Below are 10,431 nucleotides of genomic sequence, written 5' to 3' on the forward strand. Positions count from 1 at the left end.
CAGAAGACAGAGAAGTGGAGGGCTTCACACACACACACACACACACACACACACACACACACAAATTACAAGGATTATTATTCATTTCTGCATTTCCCAAGAGAATGTCACAAGCAAAATATTTAGGCTTGACACTTTTAATTGTTCAATATTTTAATACAAATATAAGAAGTAATACAGAATTAAATAACACATGAAAAGTTTTCTAAGTATATAAATATCCAATGTAACAATAAAAACAACCTACTGAGTCACTGATAACAACAGACCAAGCAAAAGATACTGAAAAAACAAAACAAAACAAAACAAAACACTAATTCGGTCTTATAGTTATTTAAGATTCACTATTGTTCCACTAGTTAGAACAATACCTTTAAAACAAGAGGAATGTATGCTCTTACTTGTCTCCCCTGCTACTGAAGGCAGTTCACTCATGGCAAAAGAAGCCAGAGAGACAAAGGATATGAACTTGCTGATTGCTATACAGGAAATATCCTAAATGTCTGTTTTCATAATATATTCATTATACTAGGCTGTATTTGGAACGAACTGGAATAGGACTGGGTCATATCATGAGGACAAGGAAAGCATGCTTTTTAAAAAGTGGTAGCTATTATCTAAGACTAACAATATTTACCTTGCTATAAAAATAGATAAGTTAAATACATAAGTTAAGGTTGTCAATGTTATGCCACAATTCGGTTTTACGTCTGTTGTTGTAAACCTCATAGAAGCACATACAGAACAGCAGTGAAACTCAGGCTTCTAGCAAGGCCAACTATTAGCAAAACAGTAAGCAGGTAGTAGACTATTACCAAATGATGGGAAAACAGACTCATGGACCTAAGAACAAGGGAAGAAGGGATGTACTATCAACAGAAAGGCAAAAGGTAGTCTCAGAAAAGTTCTTTGGACCTTTCTGTATTCTCCTCTTTCTTTTTTACTACTTCTTTTTTTTTTTTTTTCTTTTTTTCTGGAATTACATCAATTTTTAGAGCTGAATGGCAAATTATCTGATCCAACTTCCTTATATTTTAGATGAGGACATGGAAGCTCATTGAGGTAAAGTGACTAACACACACCAATAGGAGCCCAAGTAAGCCTGTGCTCCTGATTCTAAGTCCAGTGACCTTTCAACAGTACAGCACTGTGTTGCTGTACAAACTCAAGTCCTACAACAGACCTGAGAGGTAAAATGACTTCCTCTTGGAACTCACACAAACACTGCGTAGCTTAGATGGCAGTAGAAAGTCCTGGAATCCTTAAGCCTTTGGGTCCCATCTCTTTTGCACTTTTAGATCCCTTGGAGAATGACCTTTTATCCTCTTGCTTTCCTCTTCTGTCAGATTCAAGTAGACCAGGGCATAACTTTCATGGGTCCATGTGACTCCTCTAGGGCTCTGGATAAAAGAGAGACCAAGATACTAACTTTGGACATTTATGTTTCTATCCTAAAGAGATTTTTACGAAGATAAATACCAGAAGTATTAAGAAACACAGAAAGGTCATAGTGTATATTTCATTGGCAAAAATAAGAAAGCATACATTCCCAATTCGATACGGAGTGAAGAGACTACAACTCTCTTTAAAATTTTGGATTAGGTAAGTCCAGAAAAGGTGCTTTGGAGAATCATTTTAGATCATAAGTAAAAGAGCATGCCTCAGAAATTTCAAATTATCTAAGTGTATTTTATATATAAGACCTTGAGTTTTGTTTCCTGTGGATATTAACTTGCTAGACATCAGGTTGGGAATGGTCACAAATAGATAGAGGCCGTTTTAAAAGCCTATTTGCTTTCTGGCACATGGAAAAATGTGGGCCTTCCTACAAGGCATGTAGACATTGAATTAAAAGACATGGAATTTCATCTTGGTCCCACCTCTCATTCTCTGTGCAATGTTAAATAATTCTTTACCAGAACCTGAAAAGTTCTGCATGTTTTAGACCTAATTGCCCTCTCCAACACTAGATATCTGTAGCCCATGGAAGGACCATTTTTTTTTTTTTTACCACAATGTGGCTTCAAATATTTTTAAAATATTTTAAATTTTTAATTAAAAAATTTAAAAATATAATAGAAATAAGTTACTAGAAAAATTAAATGAAATAAGAGACATGTGTAACATAATTCATTTTTAAATTACAGGTATTAGATTCAACGAACATGAAATTCCTCGGCCAAATTGCTATCAGAGTGTCTAAACACTTACTCTGAATTATGTTCTTATTTGGCTTCAGACTAGTAAGGAACAGTTCTTATTTGGCAACTATACTCACACCATACTCTCCCTGCTCTAAAATAACATTTACTTTTCTGCTTTAGAGCTGTTACTTTTTAAATAATTTTGCTAGAAGCTACTTCTTCCATTTTCTCCTTCATGACTGGGTTATGCTCTCCCTTCAGGTCTTTGATGAAACATCATTGTCTAAGAAAAGCCATCCCTACGAATTCCAAATGGAGAGTTACTCATGTTCATTGTATGCTATATACTGTTAATATATCATTTCCTCAGAGGCGGGATCTCACTTGTTGATTAACTTGTTTCTCTGCCCCATGGCCTATAAACCTTAACTGGGCAGCAATGTCCCATTTTGTTCACTACCAATGTAGCCAATACTAAGTACAATGCCAATTAAAACTGAAATAATAAAAATTTGCAAAATAAATGAGTGAACGAACATAATTTTTGTGGATCTTGGTTTTATCATCAGTAAGATGGAAATAGCTATCTTTCACATAGATTGCTGTAAGAATAAAGTGCACTAAACTACTAAAAAGTCTACTTCTTTTGTTCTATGAACATCCATTGAAATACTTAAAAATGCTCTCTATTTTCTTCTTTCGCCCCCCCCCTAAGCACATTCTCACTTAATTTTTCACTTCTGAAATCTCCACACCTTCTCCTTGAGTGGTAAGACTACTAATTTTGAATGATTAATTAGCAATTTTAGAATTTGTAATTTTTAAATATAACCTAACTACTGGCTAGAATCCAGAATAGTAATCCAATTAATATAGCATGGTTTTCTTTAGAGAGCGCTGTTAAGTTGTTTTTTTTTTTAATTTAAACCTGATTGTAAATAACTGCTTGATGTTGCATCCAGTTCAAAAAATTTTCTTTCTCTAAAGTTTCTATATCAAATATCTCCATATTCTAGCTCCTCACCACCACCCCTCAAGCAAAAAGCAACAGACCATGTTTAACTCATGGCCCTTGCTGAAACAAAACCTTTTAAGTGTCTTCCAAACTCCAGAATGTCTAAGAACCACCTAACATATTGGTTAATTTGCACCTAGAAATTCCAATGCAAATTTTTGTGTGGTCTAGGCATATTCTTTTTTGGGGGAGGGACTGGGTCATCTATGAACCAGTGTTATGAGGGAACAGAAACTGTGAGGTCTGTTTAAAACATAACAAAGGGTGAAGAAATTATTTTGTGGAAAGAGGAGAGAACAGCCAAGTCATGATAAGATAGGCGGGACTAGATGAAAAATCCATAAGTCAATGCTACTGAGAAACCTGGGGCAGCTTTGTATCTACCTTTCGCCTTCTGGTAGTTGCCCTGAGACCTAGGAGCTCAGTTTCTTAGAAATCCATTCACACACATCCTTACAGTAACTTCTCACTCTACCCTGACTTGTGCTAACTTCAGTGAGTTCTTCTCACCCTCCCACAAAGAAAAAAAAAAATTAACTGAAACAGTTTAACTTCTTCAAAAAGAATAAAAAGATTACTGACATCAAGATATATTTTCACCATCCCACAAAGAAAAAAAATTAACCGAAACAGTTTAACTTCTTCAAAAAGCAGAAAGATTTCTGACATCAAGAAAGCAAGGTTAGGCATCACAAGTTCATTTCAGTACACCAAGGCTTTTGGTACATGCATTTTCTTTCTTCCTATTCAATTAATTTTCACTCTTAGCTGCTCCCAGAACACACTAACATGACTTGCGCTCCCTTTCAAAGACATCTGTACATGTGTTCTAATGTGGTCACTTCCAGAACCTTTTTCTCAAGGCCTGCCTAACTGCTGTAAACCCATTGTCTTTCCCTCCAATTATCTCTAACATTATCCTTTCTTCAACATTCATACAGTTCATCAAAGTTCACATTGATTAAATCAAAAGATATCTTAGATTTAGTAATACAGGAACTAACGTTATTGGAAACTCACTATGTTGCATTGGTGTGCGGGAGTCTTATTGGTTCATGCTGATGGTTAAATTGTTGGTACGTACATACATACCTATGATAAAGTTTAATGTATAAATTAGGCACAGTAAGAGATTAACAACAGTAAGTAGTAATAAAGCAATCAGAACAATATACTGTAATAGAAGTTATGTGAATGTTCTCTTTCTCTCTCAAAATATTTTAATTAGAACTACTCAAGGTGAAACCACAGAAGCAAAATCATGGTTAAAGGGGCATTACAGTTGAAATTTTCTGTGGTGAGAATATTTACATCACAAAAGTTTGCAAAAAATCTTCACAACACTAGTATGAAATAGTTACAATGGATTATCCCCATTTTACCAAACTAGGAACAAGAGGCCCAGGAAGGTTAAGGGCTTACCCAAAGGCACTTAGCTAAGGAACAGAACTTGATCAAAATCACTGAGTGATTGGTCATAATTACAATAAAAATAATACTTAACTAGAAAACAATTAGTTTTATACATCATTTACAATCATTAAAGACTTTAAAAAGTTCAATTTCGGAAGGCAGAAATATTGTATGAATACAATATTATATTCAATTTCTCAATTATTTTATGCAGCCTTGGTTAAGATGAAAACAATTGCAGTTAGACAGGAGTGACGAGTTCAAGAGATCTACTGCACAGCATGGCTGTACAACACTTGAAAATTACTGAGAGTAGATTTTAAATATTATCACCACAAAAAAATAAGATTGTGAGGAATGTTTGTATTAAATAGCTTGATTTAGACGTTCCTCAATGTAAATAAATATCCACATATCATCTCATACACCATAAATACATATACTTTTTGTCAACCAAAATAAATAAAGAATAAAATATAAATTATAAGTTTATGAAACAAAAAAAACTTAGTGTACATAAGTCCCAAAGTTATATAATGAGAAATATTTAAAGGACTTCAAAATACAAGGCTAGTCCTTTCTCCTTTAGTACACATATAAAAGAATGCACAAACCCCACCATGCTTTGGGCACGAAACAATCATGAAAACTCTATCTAGTTTATTTCTTACAAATGAGTAAGAAGATCTCGTGTGATGGTCTCCCATTCAGAGAAGCTTCCACATTTATTTCTCAAGAAATGTAGGATCTAACATCGAAGATGTGTTTTTTGTAAGATTTATCTTGAATATGTGTATTACAAAGTCTCATTTGTTTAGAGGAAACTATGTTTTCACAAATGATTGTTATAAGAGACTAAATTAATTCATGTAAATTATAGTGAACTCCCTGAGACTTTTATTAATTTAATTTTTCTACTATGTCTAATAAATTTTCTACCTGATAATATTACAGTTAGCCAATACGCTTAGTTGTAGATATATACATACATATTTTTTTTCTTTCAGTTCCATTTAACAAAAGAACTATTAGTGGAAGAATGGCTCCAATGCATATTAGCTACTGGAACCATTTAGGTCTATAAGTAGGGGTTTAAAGGCTTCTATGATATGATATGATACTGGGAGCTCCTAAAAATCTATGATGGTATCATATTGTGACTGCAAATTATAGGACTCGGAAATCTATCTTTTAATGAATTACGGTAAATGGGGAAAGACCATTTGGTTATGCCTAATATCACTATGCATAATAATATAATTTTCCCACTTTGAACTCCAAGGAGTCCAGTGAACTTGCCTATGACTAAGATATTAGAGGAAGTCAGAAAGGCTGTCTTTTCTAAGGAAACGATAGCAAAGAGAAGCAGGAATATATTAAAACTATGATTCCAATGAAAAAATTCTTATGCTTTGTAATATTTCAGCCAGTGATGATCAGAAAAATAGAAAGCAGAAGTAATGCTTTGGCATTGTCATTCTGAGAGACAAATTATTGGGTCATCAGGAAAGTCATGACACATTTGTACATAGAAAAACAGAAAAATAGGTCATGACTCTCCTGACAACCTAATATAACCCTGTAAAATTAAGTCTTGCCTGGTTGGAAGGAGATGGGATATGGGTGAGAAAGCTAAAGAAATGGGTCAGATTCTGACACAGAGTTCCTATGAGCAAAACTGATGCTGTGGAATTATGAAACATCTGCACTGAGAGATCAGTTAGCAGCTGTCCTTTTACCCAACTCTCTCTCACCCTTTCTTTGTATTTGTGGTAGACATACTAATGGTCCTCTAAATGTATCTCCACTCTAATTCCAGAAACCTGAGAATATGTTACCTTACACTGCAAAAGAGATTTTGCTTATGTAATTAAATTAAGAATCCCAAAATGGGGAAATGATTTTGAATTACACAGCTGGGCCCAATGTAATCTCAAGGGTCCTTATAAAAGAATGATGAAGTCAGGAGAGTGGGAGAGAGATTCAATGTGAGAAAGAGACTCAACTGGCCATTGCTGGCTCTGACGATGAAAGGGGGCAAAAAGCAATGAATGTGAGCAGTCTCTAGAAGCTGGGGGAAAAAAAAAATTCTGCTAGAGCCTTTGGAAAGAAGCATACCCCTGCAGATGCCTTGATTCTAGCCTAGTAAGACTCTTGCAGGAGTTCTAACCTCCAGAACTGTAGGATAATAAATTTATGTGTTCTTAAGCCACCAAATTGCTGATAATTTGGTAAGGAAGTAATAGAATATTAATACAACACTTATGACATTCTCCTTCAATTAAGCTGTGTTGAGTACTTTGGTAAAGTGACCCACTATTTTCCCATTTAAGTTGTCTTCTCCTGGTATTGCAGGCTAAAAGCTTGGATTTAAATAGGGCCAAGCTTAGTGATGTAACTATACTGCTGAAGGGCAGGACAACATCAAACAAAACAACTGGCAATAGATACTGGGTAAAATGCTAAAGTAACAGAGATGTTGGCGGACTGTTCAGGTAAAGGGACTTCTCATCCTTCTTGTTTTTCCTGTATTAGCCTAACAGATGACACTAACACTGATGGCTAATCATAAAACAGCCTCATGGCTAAAAGGCCAAGGGAATGAGTGTGCAGTTTGAAGACTGCAATGGCATTCACCTGCTGAGATATCTTGCCTCCTAAGGTATTCTACACACATAGACTTAAACTCCAAAGCCTATGTGGATTTAGGTGTTAAAAAAAAAAAGGGCAAAGAATAGCTTTAGCAAGAATGTCTAGGCTTTATGGCTGGGCAAAACTGAAGCTATGGAATTACAAGTTAGATAAAGACTTTATGGCCAGATTATGCCATCCATTACAGTATGATGGGTGGCATTTGTACCTATGCAAAAAATGCAATTTTTTTTTGCAGAAAAATAGTCTTGGGATGCAAGATATCTCCCTGCAATGCTGACCTAGGTAATTGAATTAAACTTCTCTATTGCTTTTCTCATACAAAGCATATTTTTTTTTTCCTTGGAACTATGAGGATATTGGGACAGGGATGGGGATTACCATTTATCCAGCCTTTGTCTGAGAGGCATAAGTACAATAATTTAGCAGAACCGACATGCTTATTTTGGGGTAAACAAATATTCTTCGTACTGTCCTTCCAACTAATGACAATTTTCCCATCATAAACTGCCTTTTATAAACTTTTGTTGTTTGGCATAGTACTAAGCTTAGACTAGGACAAAGTGACATACTTTTCCTCAGGGAGTACACTTTACTGACATTGTCATTGTTACATTAACAAGGGCCCATTGTTAATGAACAAGTTTAGGTTGTGCAGTGAAGGAAAGCAAGGTAAATACACAGACCATATGGGTAAAAAAAAAAAAAATGCACCTCTACATGAAATAGCTAATGTTTGAAGAAAAAGTGCACTTAGAATATACATTCACGTGATCCTCTCACTTCTACTGTTTTCCAACCTGGCCTTAACTCAACCAAAATAAACCAAACAGCTACCGAAAATAAAGTTATAAGAAGTAGGCATTTATGATGTTATATCTTAAAGTCCCCAAAGTTAAGTTTCTTTTATTGTTTCTAAGAAGCATATAATCATTGGTGGGTTGACTAGTAAGAAATAAGATTATTCTCAACTGCAAATTTCACTTCACTGTCATATTTGTGGCATGGACAATTAATGCATCACTGGGTGTAACAGAAAGAAGTATTATGAGATGGTGGAAAATTTCCCTTGGAAATTTCTTTCTCATTTTCTACTTCAGTAATGAAGGACGGGATTCATTCTTCAAAAGCTTTTTTAGTCTTACTGTGGTAGTCTTTCGGGTAGTAACTTGATGAGATCATCAGGAACAGTTCAGGGAAAGGGCCTGTGATTTATCATCCCTCCCTCTAAGAGCAGCTTTAAGTTGATTAAACAAACAAGCAAACAGGGACCAGCAGTTAGCGTAATGGCTATGTCGTTGAACTCCCATGTAGCCAACCGCAGTTTGAGTCCAGGACCCGGTGGCTTAAATTCACACCAGGTGCGTGTGCGTGCGTGCCTAAGATCCTGAGAGGAGAATGGAGGAGAAGGGATTGCGGTGTGGCCATCCCCCCTGGGGGAGTGATTTCTCGCTTTCTCTCTCTCTGTCTCTGTCTTTCTGGTGAGCTCACACACCCTATAGCAAAAACCTCTCCAAAACGAAACAACAAAAAACATGCTCTCTGGCATTAGACAGAATCACAATAGTAAAAGGGTGTCTAACGTCTGTGTAGAAACATCATCTATCCTTAGACATTATCTCTCTGTGCAGAAACTGCAAATTTGCTTTCACTTTTGTGGGTAACAAACAGTGATTATGATCGATTATGATCGACTCTCTCTCTTTTTTCTTTTCGTCATGTATTTAACAGGTCTGACCTTATGTAACAGATATACCTTACTTAGAGTTTCTTACTGATCACTAGGCAGATCTAAGGGTGATTTTTTTGCTCTCAGTAACTAATTCATCTCTCTCTTTTTATTTATTCCTCTACAAACTGAACTCACACACACATACACATGCACCTACACAGACACATACACTCTTGCATTCCTCATTCTTTATTTCTGTTCACATCATGGATTTTCAAGTCTCCAGGCTCAGAACCCTTGGATGATTTTTGACTGACACTGTTTTCCTGTTCATCCAAAAGTTTTATGTTTTCAGAAAATAACAGAAAGAAAAAGAAAAAGAAAACAAAAATGAGGGTAAAGGAAAATGGAAGGTGGAAGATAAAATTACATGGAGAAAAAAAAAGAAAAAGAAAAAGAAAGAAAATACAAGCAGAAAAGTATGAAGTATTCATAAATTCTGCACCATAAATTCACAATTAGAATTTGTTTAAAAAGAAGCAATTTTGTCTATGATTTTCTTCACTTTCACCCAACTTTTGTATAATTTAAGGTTTCATGTTAATGAATCTGTATTTCCTTAGCCCTGAGCACTTAAACCTCCACCAGAGTGGAGACCTGGTTTTACTAACTGAAAGTATATGGAACCAAATAATCTGGCCATTAAAATACCAGTTAAAATTCAGTTGTTGAAAGTAGAGTTCATAGATAATATCTCTCATGTTCTAGGTATTTTTATTATTATTTTGGATAAGCCTTATAAAAACATCAGAGGATTTTATATATTCCTTTCAAGAGGAATTAATCTAACTTATATTACGAAGACATTATAGATAAATGGTAATTCTAATGCTTAGAAGATTCAACATAGGTTCAGGTATTTATTTCATAAATAAGGAAAAACTCGAGCATATAGAAAAGCTGACACTTTTTCTAAGAGGACTCTTAAAAATGAATACGAATTTTGCTTGCATTTTCTTTCTTCTTTTTCTTTTTTCTTTTTTTTTTTCTCCATGTAATTAGCCACAGGGGATCCAACTACCCCAACTACCAAGCCACCAGCTGGCCCACAGACCTAAGATTTTTTTTTAATTAATGTAATACTTTATCATGAGAAATACAGCAAACAGGTCAGATTCTCTTTTATGAATAAATATTCTCCCTACGTAATAAAGCTATGTTGGAAGTCACAGTTTTACATTTTTACAGATTTTTCTTTTAATTTTCCTGACTGTCAAATGTTTCTGCTTGGACTATCTAAAAAACAGTAACAGAAAGCACAGATTAAAATAAATGCTACTGATAACAATAGCTCTTTCATGTCAGGACTCCAAGGCATCAGCAGTGACTGGACTAACATTCCAGCAGAGATCAGGAGACCTCTAGTCCTAATCTTTTGTTGAGCAGCTGTGTGACCTCAGGGAAGGAGACCAATTTCCCCCTCTGGACCTGTTTCCTAAATACTCTCTCTTTCTCTTTATATATATATATATATA

At 35.0% G+C, this 10,431-nt stretch overlaps 1 protein-coding gene across 7 annotated transcripts in view; it reads right to left on the reverse strand.

The window, feature by feature from the left end:
* Positions 1-200: 200 nt before the first annotated feature.
* CD200 (CD200 molecule) overlaps positions 201-10,431 on the reverse strand; it is a 31,754-nt gene continuing 21,523 nt past the window's right edge. For 5 of the 7 annotated variants that reach the window (XM_027774463.1, XM_006155128.3, XM_006155129.3 and 2 more), the window contains 2 exons: positions 4,180-4,251; positions 201-1,400 (listed from right to left, as the gene is read on the reverse strand). In XM_027774463.1, coding sequence (XP_027630264.1) covers positions 4,205-4,251 — 47 coding nt within the window. In that variant the 3' untranslated portion in view covers positions 201-1,400; positions 4,180-4,204. The remainder of the gene's footprint in view (positions 1,401-4,179; positions 4,252-10,431) is intronic. The other 2 variants (XM_027774461.1, XM_006155127.3) reach the window with 1 other exon arrangement.

Source organism: Tupaia chinensis, unplaced genomic scaffold, assembly GCF_000334495.1.
Source record: "Tupaia chinensis unplaced genomic scaffold, TupChi_1.0 Scaffold000437_1, whole genome shotgun sequence".
Lineage (NCBI taxonomy): Eukaryota > Metazoa > Chordata > Mammalia > Scandentia > Tupaiidae > Tupaia > Tupaia belangeri.